Genomic DNA, 14,807 nt, shown 5'->3' on the forward strand with positions numbered 1-14,807 from the left:
TGCGGAGCTGGCTGCTTAAAGGGAACACTGACACAGGGAAACTGACAGAGCAGCAAAGATACTTTAACGAGCGACACAGCAAAGCGCGGGTGACGGTGGAATGTGCATTCGGCCGATTGAAGGGGCGGTGGAGATGCCTGGGGAAACGGCTGGATGTGGACATTTCCACTGTCCCTACCATCATAAGTGCATGCTGCACTCTCCACAATGTGTGTGAAAAGCATGGTGAGGCCTATGAGGGACCTGCTCCAGCTATTCTTCAGGACAACAGGATAGCAGAAGGAGGGGCACAAGATGCTGCCGAGCCAACAAGAGTCAGAGAGGCACTGACAGAGTTTTTTTGGAGCCAACACTGATTCACAAAAGAAAACTTTAATTGACAATGTTTAAACATAACATTCTCAAAGTGTGGAGTAACAAAAAATGTTTTAAATACAAATGAAATAGTCAGTTTTGTTCTGAAAAAAAAAATGAAATGCATCCCTGTAAAATGATCAGTTGTGCAGGTTTATGTAAACAACTGATCCATATATAAATCGTCATCAAAAATACCACACAAGGATTTTTCTCGGGCCAAAAAATAAGAAAACCTGCTAATTTCTGTTCTACTTTGAATAAATACTCTGAAAATGTTCAAAATAAAAATGTTCTGCTATAGTGCAAGTCTCTGTCAGTTTAATAACACTACATATCATTAAAACTGTAACCTGAAATCAAACTGTCAAATATAATCTGAACTGTAATTAACCTTTATAATGATGGATACACTTTGCATGGATTGACCAACAATACTGAAAGTTTCACAACATTTTCACAACATCGTGATCTGATTTACTTTTCCTCATCATCTGGAGGTCGGTAGAATGGTGGATGTCCTGAGGCCTGGCTGAAGGGCTGCTGAGCTGGACCTTGAGGGTAGGGCTGGGAGATATACCGAATATACTAGATGTATCGCGACCTGTTTTCTGTGGGATGTAGAAAATGACTATATCGTGACTATTCGAGTATACATTCAATTGTCACGCAGTTGCTTTTAGTCACGGGCATTGAGCTACAGGTTTTTCTCACTCTTTCTCATCTCCCCGCACAGAGAGATAAAACAAGCGCACCTAGTTATGTACATTACATTCTGTCGTGCGTGCAACGTCATACACCCGGCAGCATGTAGCAGCAGAGATCTCAGGTAGCGGCAGCAGCAGGTGTTATGAAAAATGGAGGGAGAATTAATTCCCAAGAAAAACAACGCAGGATCCATCATCTGGCGAGGGTTTAGGTACAAGAGGGAGGACGTTGAACAAATAAACTTAATATGTAAAGTATGCCGCAAAACTTGTTGTTTGAAATGTTATTAGTGACATCATGCGCAAAAAGTCACTTTATTTTATTCATTTGTTTAAATATTGTACTGGCATTATGCACAAAATGTGCACTTTAATTTAGCGTTATTTTGATACATCATATTAGTTACATCATGCATAAAAGGCACTATTTGTTAATAACTGTTTAATAATTACAGTTTTGATAAATTGGTTTAGTTGTGATTTTACCCTTTTGGCATGAATGTTTAAAATCAGCATATATTAATGCAGTATTATTATTATTCATTTTATTTATATAGCGCTTTTCAATGACCCAAAGTCGCTGACATTCATTCATTCACACACAGTCATACTGGTGGTGGTAAACTACGATAGTAGCCACAGCTGCCCTGGGGCAGACTGACGGAAGCGTGGCTGCCATTCAGCGCCTACGGCCCCTCCTACACATTCACACGAGGCAAGGTGGGTGAAGTGTCTTGCCCAAGGACACAACGGCCATGATGCAGTTGGCCGTGCGGGGATCGAACCGCCAACCCTCCGAACATAGGCCGACCCGCTCTACCACCTGAGCCACGGTCGCCCCAATATGAACAATGTTTTAATGTAGACACGTAGAATCATCATACTGGCATGATTGTATGCATCAAAGTGTTAATTCAAGGCTAAGGGAAAATATCGAGATATACATTGTGTATCGTGACATGGCCTAAAAATATCGGGATATTAGTAAAAGGCCATATCGCCCAGCCCTACTTGAGGGTGTGCTGACACCTGGCTGAAGGGCTGAGGTAGATCTGGAGGATGTGCAGGGGGATGGTTGTAAGGTAGAGGTTGAGCCAGATCTTGCAGAAAAGATAGAGGCTGGTTGGTTGTCTCGTAACATGGTGGAGGCTGAGGTGAACCCAGGCTAAATTTAGGGGGCTGAGTAAAGTTGTAAAAGGTAGGCTGAGGTGGCAGTTGTCTTGGGTTGTACTGTGAGGGCTGGACTGGTGCCTGGTAGAAAGGTGGACATGGGGAATTTGACCTTGCAAGAAACTGTGTGAACATTGAGAGCATTTTGAGCTCATGTTCATGCTGTGCTGCTTGCATTTTCAATTGAAGCTCAATGTCGTCTGTGTTCTTGAGAGCAGCTGATCTTTTTAGTGAAGATTTCCAGTGTTGCTTCCATATTGGTCTTCCTTTTCCTGCTCTTGGCAGATGTAGCTGTAAGAAAGAGGAGAAAGTGTTTGGCCATAGTATCACAATTACAAAAATAAACAGTTAGGCTTGGAGGGTAGACATGAGTATAAGGAAAAACACACACACGTTACCCTGAGAGGATGAGGGTCACATGGTAGCCCCCCTCCTTATATGTTAGGTTATAATATGGAATTTGGTTCTGCAGAGCCAGGTTACCAGTACACTGGATCAGATCGTAGATAGACTGTGTACATTTTTGAATGACAGACACGTACAGGGTAGTCTCTGCTTCTCTGATGGGTTTCCGAGTTGTGCAAAGAAAACTGGGAGACTGGCTCGTCTATTCTGTTAACATAATTTTCCTCTAATAAACATGCCAACGTTCTAGTCTCCAAATGTAAAACTTCTTTGCGATATTTCTAACTTTTATTTTATATTAAGTGTTTCCACTCAAGATTTTCTATATGCGTAGGTCTTGTATGTCAAGACTGAAAACTTACCTGTCTCGCCATCAGCATCCAGGCTGTCCGCCGAACTCCTCGGAGTTTCAGGCTCCTCTTCGCCTGCTTCGTAGCTATCCAGCAGCTCCAATGGCTGACAGCTGGGTTTATCGCCCATAACACGGCTAAGCTCGTTATAAAATGGGCAGGTGATGCTACCATGACTGCTTCGGTTATTGGAATCATTCGCTTCTTTAAATTTAGCTTTCAGGCTCTTCACCTTCCTTTGGCACTGCAGCCACGTTCTCTTGTGTCCCCGTTCTTCCATTTCGTTTGCTATTTTTTCAAAAACGGAGCGGTAACGGTATGATCCTTCTAGTTTTGCTTGGATTGAAGTATCTCCCCATATACTAATAAGGTCTAACACCTCACTCTCCCTCCACTGACTTGCTCCATCACCGTTCTCCTTGTTGTAGTGTCTGTACTCGCCGGCGCATAATTGTGACAATTGTCGATGTAGAATGACGTAAAAGTTGCATCAAATCCACCTTGGTTATTCACACTGCGGCCGCATTGAAAAAAATCAGACCTGGGTCTGATTCAGGACCACATATGGAAGTGGTCTAAATCTGATTTGAAAAAATCAGATCTGGGCAAGATATGAATGTTCACACTACTTCTGAAGAAGTTTGACCTGGTCACTTGACCCCAAAAAAATCAGATTCAGGCCACTTTTGCCTGCAGTCTGAACAGGGTCATAGAGGCACTCTCCTTTTTAGTAAAAAAAGAGAAAAGGAGTGGAAGGGCATATTAAAAATCACATAGATGGATTTTCGTTTACTTCGGCTGTGCACAACCAAATGAGTGCGTGTTTCCTTGTGTAAACCAGGAAGCACGCACTCGGTAAAAAGTCATAAAAGTGCTAAAACACACCACAAAAGTTTAGAGGGAGTAAAAAACCTTTTTGCTTGCAGGGAATACTTATTGAATGGATGAATTGCATCAGTTGATATCTGCAAAAGCTAAAAGTCGAGATGGTAAAATAAAGAAATAAATAAAATGTGTGAAAAAGTAAGTGCATAAAAACATCAAAAGTGCAAGTCAAACGTTAAAATATCATGCATACCATCTTGATCATAGCCTGTGTAAACAACAATGATGGTAAATGTAATATGTACAAACGTCTTTGTTAGCAGGTGCTGTGGTGTGCGAGATGCCAGCCTGGAATGGCTCCTGGCTGAAATGTTTGGTCCTCGCCAGTTAGGCTTCATCAGAAGAGCGGAGAGACTCAAGCAATACAGGGTTAGGGTTAGGGTTAACCCAATAAACACTCTCGGATACTCTCAAAGGTTAAGAGAAATATCCTTGAGACAGCGGCATGCCCAAAAATATTACAGAGAGGGTAATTAAATTCATCGCTCTGGATAACCAGCTCATCTCCGTGGTAGAGGATCAGGGTTTTCTGTGTCACCTGGAGTTTTTGAATCCTTGGTATGCCCTACCATCCCTGCAATAAATTAGACTGATTCCACTTTCGAGTTACAGTGTGCCGGTATGCGCACTACTTTCGTGGGTCCCATACAGCAGAGCATGTAAAACAGACAATTGAGGAGATGCTGAACACGTGTGAAATAGAGAAGCAATGCGTCCACGTCATTTTACATGACAGCATAAGGAATATGAAAAAAGCAGTGGATGATATGGAGGTACCAAGAATGGGCTGCATCGCGCACACACTCCAGCTGGCTGTACACTAGGGACTGCTGTCACAGTGCATCGTCACAGACTCACCTGCTAACACAAGGAAGGTGGATGTTGCAACAGCATATGTAGAATAAGAAAGAGCCATATGAAAGGATATACTTTGTTTCAACAAAATAGAGAAAACTATTAAGGAATGCAGGTACTTCTTTTCTGAATGCAGCTGTATTATCCAGGAAAATATTAGTTAAGGCTAAGTATCAGATCGGGACTCGGTATCGGCAGATTCTAAATATTAAAGGACTCGGATCGGGATCGGGGTAAAAAAAACCTGATCGGGACATCCATACTGGCTACATTTCATGCTGACAGGAGCGGTTAATCCCGAGAGGTTGGTCTGTGTAGTTTGTCTCAAGCCATTGCTCTCTGGACATTGAGCTATTGAATGTAAACTGCAGACAATTCTGCCAGGGAGTTTACCTCAGTTTCTATCACTGCTGTGTACGTGCCCCCCACCGCTGACACTACACTTAAATATCAGTGAGTTGCAATTTACTCACACTGAGGTTTTTTCATTGTCCCTGGGGATTTCAAACATGAAATCAGTTTTCCCACATTTCCACCAGCATGTGGATTGTGCAACTAGGGGAGTGAGGAAGAAAATTTGAAGTGACGTCTCAAGTGACGCCTGGAAAGAGCCCTTTGACCTCCAGACCTAAATGGTGATTTCTGTCTGTCTCCTACACCCTGCGGATACACATTTGCGTAACACCAGTTGATCAAGAGACGTCTGGACCTGGTTTGATCACTATGTTAAATGTGTGCCCCCACCTAAAATCTTTAATCTAAAATAGTTTCTCTCACAGATCAAAATAAAAAGCTAATAGCACAATTAGAAGAAGAAGAAGAAGAAGAAAAAAAACACAACGCAGACTGGACATGTCCTGTAGAAACACTAAAACAAAGAAATAAGATCAAAATAAAAAGCCTTTATTCTGTAAGAGAGATAAACGAATCCAGTGTTGATAGCACTGGTTTTTGAATACCCAAGACGTGAGATAAATAATCAGGTAGAAGAACAAGGGTGGGTTCCAAAAAGAAAATTTGAAAACCAAAGAAAACAAACACAACAAAATTAGCTTGACAACTCACAATGGGAAAAGAAGTTGTCTACAAACCTTGGAGCTGAAGGGAGCTAAAATATGATGTATAGTGCTCATAAGCCTGCTAGGATACAACTGTTAGAACTGACTGTGCCATCTGATTTGAAAGACAAAGTAATCGATAACTGTGAGATCCCCTGCAATCCCAGAGTGGTCAAGGATCACACCAGAGAAAGCTCAGATGCTTTACAGCATCATAGCTTTAGCAGTTCAACTGGAGGTAATGCAACAAATTGAATTTACTCCTCTTACAAAAATTAGACAAGGAAAAGATGACAGTCCTAGGGAGCTGCATGTAAAAATGATGACAAGGACAACTGTGGTCTGTCACCAAGTCAAACTGTCTGATTTTCAACTGGTTACATGCAACATTTGTTTGTGAATAGTCTTCGACCAAAAATCAGGCAAAGTTGACAGTTGGGTGGTCAAGAAAACCAATGACTGAATTGGTAGAAATAGCACAGCACCATTTGGATTGGTTTCTCAAGTGTCTCACTACAGAGGCGGCACAACCAGTGGAGAACGCAGTGGCAGAGGAAGCTTCCAAAAAGAGAGGGGGCGCCAAAGATGCTGGCCCTCACACCATGAGCAGCGCCACAGGCCACCTTTCTCTAACCGTTAGAATTGCTTCTTATGTGGTGAGCCAGGCCATTGGGTAAGAAACTGCCAAAACAAAGCAACCCCACATACCGTGCCAACGCACCTGCATCAAGCAACCAAAATAGAAGACCCACCAACCCAACAGTATAACCAGTAGAGCTGTCACGACAGTGACAACATTGTAACAGGACAAAATTGTAACCCAAGCTGCACTTATTGAATTAGCAAAAACTAAAGAATAATCTAATTTAATGATAAATGTGAATTAACACAATTCTTCATAGATATGGGAGCTTCTCTTTTCCCCCATGAAAATCAACAAAATCTTCACATTTGAAAGTATCTGAAGTAAACAGAGTTGCGGGGGTGGGAGGTATTCCCATTTGTCTACCTGTATGTAGGCCTACTACAGTGGCTATACTGCCCTACAAAGGCAAAGTGCAGTAACTACATATTTGGTCAAAATTGAGTTTAGACTGAAAATGGGCTTTATAACACCTTCTTTGTCTTGTGACAAAAGCTCTTGGTCCAACGTTGTCCCGTTTTAGAGAAATCACTATGTCAAATTTGCAGTAACTACAAAATCCAACCTAATAAAAAGGCTAACCGCAGTAAGTGAAGTTACTGCGTTCTGCCTTTGTTTACCCGGCTTTGATGCAGTAGATACTGCGGTCTGCCTTAGTAGCCCCATCCAAATCTATCCTACCCTCTGTCCGAATATTAGCTTCTAGTACCGGCATTCCTTCTCACACACACTACCTAGCCAACATGATAGCTGCTATATCGTAAAACTAATACAAACATCATGTCACAATCCCGAGGAAAGCTCATGGTGGAACTTGCTTTGAAACGGAAGTATCCAGACAGAGGTAAGGAAGATGGAAAAATATGAACAACTAACCTGTCAAATAACACCTAAATCTATTCATTATCATATGTTAGCCTCGCGCTAGGTTAGCTAGCGAGCCCCTAGCATATTAAACCATTTTAGCCTGCCTGCTCCCTTGAAGACTGTAGCATCTATCCACTCTGGATATCAGTGTTGTGCATGAACGCGTTCAATGAACGATCGTTCATGAACTCGTTCATATTTTGGGCGAACGTGAACTGAACGTACTGTATTTCTGCCTGATGAACGTTATTGTGAACGCGTTCATTCTGGCGTTTGTGAACGGCGCGTTCTCACAGTTTAACTTCGTTCAAGACAGTGACAGATTTCCATCGAGCCTTCCAGGCGAAAACCAGCTAAAACACACCGTGAACAGGCATTAAGATGTAGCGAAAAAACACCCGATCTGGCTGTTGTGTATTAAAAGGACGCTGGATGAGAGGTTTGTGCAACTCGCTTTACTTTCGATCAAAACGAAACTTAACTATTTCAGACAGAAACAGCTGCATACCAAACATGCAGTGAGGCATTACCAAACAAACACAGATAAATTCGTCCTGAACGGACAGAACACTGGCAACATAGACATAAAGATTTAATTGGCAAGAGTATTTTTCCTGTGTAGATTGGCTACGTTTCCAATATCTGCTTTGCAGTTGTCACTGTAAGATAACATGATAATAAAATTAATGTCACTGACAGCGAGAGGGGCTGGTCTCAAGTCGCTGCCCGTGACCCAGGGCACACAGTCTCATCCGACAACACGATTCTTTTCTCATGCAAACGCATAAGCTAAGTTTACTTTTTCTGATATAATTATTTAATAAGAGTTCAGATGGTAATACTGAATTTCTTACGCTCTAGGCCTAGTGATACAAGCCACAAGCCATAGGCTACTCGCACAACGTACCCACTGTGATGCGCATAAACTGTCTCAAGACGCAATAGCACTTCCTGCAGGTCCAGGAGCGCACATTACCAGAATGGACATCATGCAGTAGCCCCTCCACACACACACACACACACACACACACACACACGCACAGCACCCTCCTCCCCAGCCCCTGAGAGCACTGAGCCCGTCTCAGTTCCTTCCTAATTTGTATATATTTTTTAAGAGCTGTTTTGGTATTTCATGAATTAATTTCCTATTAGAATGAAAATCCACAAATCAAAATACCATTGATTGTGTGTAAAATGTTATGGGTGTTTGGAAACATAATGTTGTTGACAAAAAAAAAATGTTTAAGACTGCGATGTGACAGGGACATTAGGACAAAAAGGGATTATTGGAGTTTACAAGCAATTTCAATACTCTCAAACTTTTATAAAGAACCATAAACAAAACACAAAACCAATTAAAATAAATAAAAAGACATAAGTAATACAAAAGTTGTAGATACTGCACTTTGCTTTTGTAATAGTTTTCTAGTTGTTTGAGGTAATTCAAAGGCAGAGTGCAGTATCTACAATTTCGGGGTCAAAGGTCATATCATTGGTATTTTTTTTTTCTATACAATTTTCCTTCCTATAAAGGTATTATTTGAAAGTATCACCACTATAATACCTGCAACATGTTTTTCTGGCCAGTATGAAAACTTTGAAGGCATTTTTCTCAGTTTCAATGTTGGTGTAGTTACTGCACTTTGGCTTTGTAGGGCAGTATAGGTCTTTTCACTGAAAGAATGTGAAGTTTCACGACTTCCTACTCTTTTCATCTATCAGATACCACGCCCGTGAATCTGTTATGGCGAGATTTGTTATGCAAACTAAATTGCACCATCTATTGCACCCCAGACAGAGTGTTTTTAGAGATTTCTCAACATAACAAAATAACTATGTTAGCTGCTCTGATCGATCAAAATCAATTTGTGATTGAATATGAGTCAAACCTTCATGTAAATGCATAATTACGATGAAAGAGGCACTTTTAAGATTTACCATAGTTTTGTTTTCGGGCAAGCTAATTTTCCATCGGGGGCAGGGGCACTTTTATGCTAGCATCAAAATCACTATTTTTAAAACACCAAGAAGGCTTGACACAACATGAAACTGTGCACATAGTATCACCAGGGTCTCTACACATGAACACGAGCATTGAGAACATTGTTTGTGTACGCAGAGTTTACTAAAAAGAAGGTTTTTGGACACGAGGGTTTGACTCATACTAAATCACAAATAAAGCCTAGGTTGCTTTTTGGCGAGAGTTTCACCTTAAGCCTCACCCTCTGCTGCTGCATGTGAAACTGACACAGTTGTCCTTCTCAAGGCTTTAGCAGTGAAGGGCCACAAAACCTTACTAAAGAAGGCTCAGCTGTGTCAGAAATAATTGGGACACACATTATCCAGTTCTACAAGCGTCCTTACTGCGTACAGGATAAGAGCTATAGTGGAAATGCCAAGACCCACAAATGTGCCACAGATGAAGACACTTTTAGGAATGACAGGTTATTGTTGAAAATGGACAATTGACTATGCGTCACTTGCTGCACCAGTTCGATTGTTATGTTCTATTAAACCTCGTCCTGACCTTTCAGGAACTTCTTTTTCCAACTCTAATCTAGTTTTCTACAATAATGGCTCTGCTTATAAAGAATACGGAGTGCCACGCACAGGGCATGCAATTTGTGATCATTTTTCAATAGTTGATAGCGCAGCCCTGCCACCCTCAAGTTCCGCCAAAGTAGCTAAGTTGTTCCACTGATGAGAGCCTGTCATCTAGCAAAATGTAAAACTGTCACCATTTACACAGACTCCAAACATGCTGTTTACATGATTTCCTTCATCTATTTGCTGTTGTTAATTGTGAAGCTTACACCAAATCCAAGGACCCTGGTTCAAGAGGCAATTCTCTTGGGTGATCATGCAGCCAAAGTGGCTGCAAAACTTGACATTCCTGTCCTTGTAAAGCTCTGTCCTTCCCTACCCGCTAACAATCTTGCTTCTCCTAACAACGTGATCATGTGATGTGAAGGAATAATAAATTGTGGCTTTGCCATGTTTGTAAAAATGTAAATAACATGTGGGTCCAAAATGACAGCCATGTTGTGGAACCAGCTTCCTTGTACTTTGAAATGTAATGGATATGATAATATTCTTGTATAGAGATGTTCTCCAACCGGCCCGAAGCTTGGGCCTGCAAGAAGGCTGATTTAGTTTCTTTAGCGAAATGCTTGCCAAGCAACTCAGGGTGAAGAAGATGAACCTCCAAGCGAACATTGTGCTCTGCCTTAACCTCTACTGTTCAGCTAATCCACAGACAAGTAAAAGCTGTCCAGTCACCTCCTGGCAGCCAGCAGTGCTACGACCTTCAACCAGGAGACTGGGTCTGCATCAGAGAGCTACGGAGAAAAAACACCCCTCTGGTCGAAACCACAACACGTCCTGCTTACCACCAACATAACCTGGTTGTGTCAAGGTCATTTCACGGGGATCCACGCATCACACTGTAAGAAGACACCCCTACCATGTGGAAGAAATCAGCAGGGTCCCTCTACATCCAGTGGGCCATCTTCCTCATCGCCTACAGAGCCATAAAGAGTCTGCTGCACCCCTGGGAAGGACCTTCCCCCCTGAAGGACAACGCTGGCACCGGAGACCCAGAAAATGTATGCTGAGCCCAGTTGTAGTGCATGGAGCTCCCAATGTCTACTTGCTGATAAAGCTAATGGTGAAGATCGCTTCTGCATGGGTTTTCACAAAGTCAATGGCACAACGGCATGCATAATGCACTGACCACCTTTCCCTGTTCCAACCACCCGAACTGAGCTCTGTTGTTATTTGGTGATGGCTAGTTATTAAAGAGGCTTCTTCTCTGTTGTAGCCTCTCCTCTGAATTAACTATTAAGTTGAAAAGTAAGATCCGAGTGGTTTCTGATGCCTGCCAGTTGTCATTTGAGCAGACTAAGAGCCTCTGCTGGTCATCATGCAGTGCTGTTGGCTGATGCTTTTGTCTCTTTTTCCCGAATTGAAGCTATGCAGTAAGAGGGTGTAAGACAATCTCCTCTGACTGTCCTCCTACCACTATCCGGCCTGAGCATCAGTCAGTCAGGAGGCTGACTGCGGTGATATTATGCTTTCCTTTCGTTAATCTGATGGGTTTGGTAATCCTACTTTTGCAGCTTTGTTTCGGTTTAGTTTCCTCATATTGGTTAGTGTAGAGGGTCAGTCCCCAGTCCAATGGTCCCTGGTGGGTTGGTCTGGGAGGGCTATTCTTTTGTGTATTTTGGCCAGGCCATCAGTTTGTTGCTGATTATTTTTGAGTTATTTAGGGATTTTTCATTTGTTTGTCTGTCACTTTGATTATTCTTTTTAACTGCAACTTGGTTGTGTTATTCATGTTAGATCTCTTTTTGGTAATTCCTTTACCAAACATTTCGTAATATACATTGGTTTGGTACAAACATTTACGTGACAGACAATCAACAGGCATTTACTCAGCAAACAGAAAATGTACCCGCACCTGGCTAATAGTGGATGTTCATTCCGCCTCTGTCATATATCAGGGGAACGGCATGTATTGAAAGATCAATCTCGGGATTTTCTGAATCGATACTGGGTCATTCAAATAAAGATGAATTTGAATCAGAAAATTGGTTTAGATATACTCAGCGATATTATTCATATTCATATTAAGCATGAAAATATTGACAATATAGAAAGCCATGCTGGTCAGACAATCATACAGTAGCTCACATCATGATTGATAAAAAAGAAATATGTTGTCTGATTCCAGGAATGTGTGTATGACTGAGGGATATCATTTCGGAGATTTCAGTATCAGACTGATATGATCATAATAGCCAATGGTAAGTGATAGAAGAGTTGGGGTTACATATCTATATATAAACTAGTTCGAATACAAAGCGCACACACATAAAGATATATACACAGTCACTCACCAGTATGATTATACACCACATCTGTAATACACAGCATGTTCCATTCTTTCTGTAATTTTTCCACGAGTGCTCCAACATCTGCCCAGGTGTAGTTCTGGCCAGCTGGGCTGAACTCAGGGCTAAAGGTAAGCTGGTCTGCCAAGGAGTAACAGGACCTGGACTCTCCCAAAGTCTGAAGGGGCGTGAAGTGGATCATGTTGTATCCTGTTAGAGAAACATGCACACACAGATCGGGGTTCTCACACATTCGAAGACTTTCCTTGCACAAGTGTAAGACTTAAGTTGATTGAGGCCTCTAGGTAGACGCACAGCCGCTTACACCATGAACATGTTGGGAAGAAGAGGAGCTGCTTTGTCTGTTGTACTTAGTATAATACAAAACAAGAGGAAAGCTGGATTGTAGAGTTGCAAACAGCAACAGAGCTCTTCATACAGCCTCTATTCAAAATCATTCCTTTTGGTTTTTCAGTGAATGGACACTTGATGTCCTTTGTAGTGGCTGCATAGACTCATCCACGCAGTAATCATGTCTCTCCCCTTAATACACTAAGAGACACACATACCTGACTCCTTGGAGACCCTCAGTCTAATTGGCCAGTCATCCAGGTGTCCCAGACATTTGGCGAGATAGGTCTGGATGGTGATGCAGTCTAATGGGAGGACATGACTGTCTGCTCCAACACGAAGGACTGGATCAACAACAATGTATCCTCTTCCTGACTGCTCTGTGTCTCTGTGGAAAAAAAACAAAACCAGATTATAAAAGATGACATGGGCTGGTAAGGTGCGTTTAGCGTGGGCTCCCGCCAAGCCTGTTTTAATTTAGTTTCTTTACTGAACATTTCACCATATTGATCTGTGAAAAGTTTCAGTATTTAACTTTAAATTGAAGTCAAGCCGCCTAAGTGCACAGATGGCATCGAATCTACGAAAATATAAATTTACCGGATCCCCTAACACCAGGCCCACTGCCTCCTCGGACCGAATTGGCTCCGAACGCCCAGGTGGATCGTCACCATCCCCACCAGAGTCTGGTGACATGGATACTTCAGCTCTGAAGTCTGAAATTCTTCTCTCGCTAAAAGCAGAAATCTCAGCAGTGATAAAGACGGAGCTGAAAAATGCTCTTACGGAAGACTTCGACTTTCTCAAGAGTGAGTTGCAAGCGGTGAAAAACGAAATAAGAAATAGCACTGCAATGCTCCACACGGAGATCGACCACGTGAAGGCTAATGTCAAGGAAGTGGAGGACGGCCTGTCCACTTGGTCGGACAAGGTGGTTACTCTGCAAAATACAGTGAGAGATCTGAAAACAGAATTAACAGGACTGAAGGAGCAGTGTGAGAATATGGAGGGGCGAATGAGGAGGTGTAACGTAAGGATCCATGGCGTCCCCGAAACGCCCGGCTCGAGCTCCACTGCTTCGGTGGCTAAGCTGCTAACTGAGGCATTACAGTTCGAAAAGGAGCCACTGATCGATCCTTCACATTGAAGCCTGGGACCAGCAAAACCAGGTGGTAAGCCCCGGGTTATCATCGCCCAACTACATTATTACCATGAATGTGCAAATGTGCTGCGCCGTGCACGCACTCGGGGCCCACTTCGCTTCAACGGAGACCCCATCACCATCTTCCCAGACAACACTACAAGCGTGGCTAAAGCCCGGGCTGCTTTCACAGAGGTGAGGAAGCTCCTGCGCGACCGCCAGGGAGTCCGGTTTGGATTATTGTTTCCAGCTCGGCTCCAAATTATGAACGGGGAAGATGACAAGCAGTTTACCGATCCTGACAAAGCGATGGCCTATGTGAAGATGAACATCATCCCAGCCACGGATAATGGAAACTAACCGTAAGACTGAACTCTTTAACCCTTGTGCCCTCCTTAAAAAAACTTCCTCTAACCACCTTTGTGGCAAAAATGTAAAAAAATCTGCCATAAAATACTCATACATCAATATTTTTTTCTGCTTTTTTTTTTTGCTTGAATCCCTTAATCAACTTGTTCCCTGATCAAAATGATCAAATATTTAATAATTTTCAGGATTTTAACCCTTTAAATGCCAGTTTGATTAGTCACCTGGCTCCATAATATAACTGGCAAAAATACAAGAATTTCATGCAACGGCCTACAATGGGAAAATGGTTGAATCTGGTGAAATACATCAAAAATGTCAAATATCACAACTTTTCTTCAAAATGGCATGCTGACATAACAGAATTCATGGTTTTATACTGTAATGGTAGTGAGATTAAAAAATGTGGTTTTAATGGAAGTCAATGGGGCATTTTTGGCCATGAAGGTGGTTAGAGGGAGTATCTGTTACTACATAAAATATACTAATGCAATCAAATCAATTTTGTTGGTAATCTTTGATATATCAAAGACTCTAATCACCACCAAAGCCCCATCAGCCTACTACTTATTAAATGGAAAATAATACATTTTTTGTGGGTTTTTTTTAAATAAATAATTAGTGGCATTTAAAGGGTTAAAATCCTGAAAAATGTTGAATATTTGATCATTTTGATCAAGGAACAAGTTGACTAAGGGATTCAAGCAAAAAAAAAGCTGAAAAAAATATTGATGTATGAGGATTTTATGGAAGATTTTGTGCA

The 14,807-nt window shown here is 41.9% G+C and overlaps 1 protein-coding gene across 2 annotated transcripts in view; it reads right to left on the reverse strand.

Annotated features, from left to right (window-relative positions):
- The window catches only part of agla (amylo-alpha-1, 6-glucosidase, 4-alpha-glucanotransferase a), a 125,166-nt gene that overhangs the window by 89,378 nt on the left and 20,981 nt on the right, over nt 1–14,807 (reverse strand). For both annotated transcript variants that reach the window (XM_030403344.1, XM_030403345.1), the window contains exons 4-5: nt 12,756–12,925; nt 12,193–12,396 (exon numbers count right to left, since the gene is read on the reverse strand). In XM_030403344.1, coding sequence (XP_030259204.1) covers nt 12,193–12,396; nt 12,756–12,925 — 374 coding nt within the window. The remainder of the gene's footprint in view (nt 1–12,192; nt 12,397–12,755; nt 12,926–14,807) is intronic.

Source organism: Sparus aurata, chromosome 21 (assembly GCF_900880675.1).
Source record: "Sparus aurata chromosome 21, fSpaAur1.1, whole genome shotgun sequence".
NCBI lineage: Eukaryota > Metazoa > Chordata > Actinopteri > Spariformes > Sparidae > Sparus > Sparus aurata.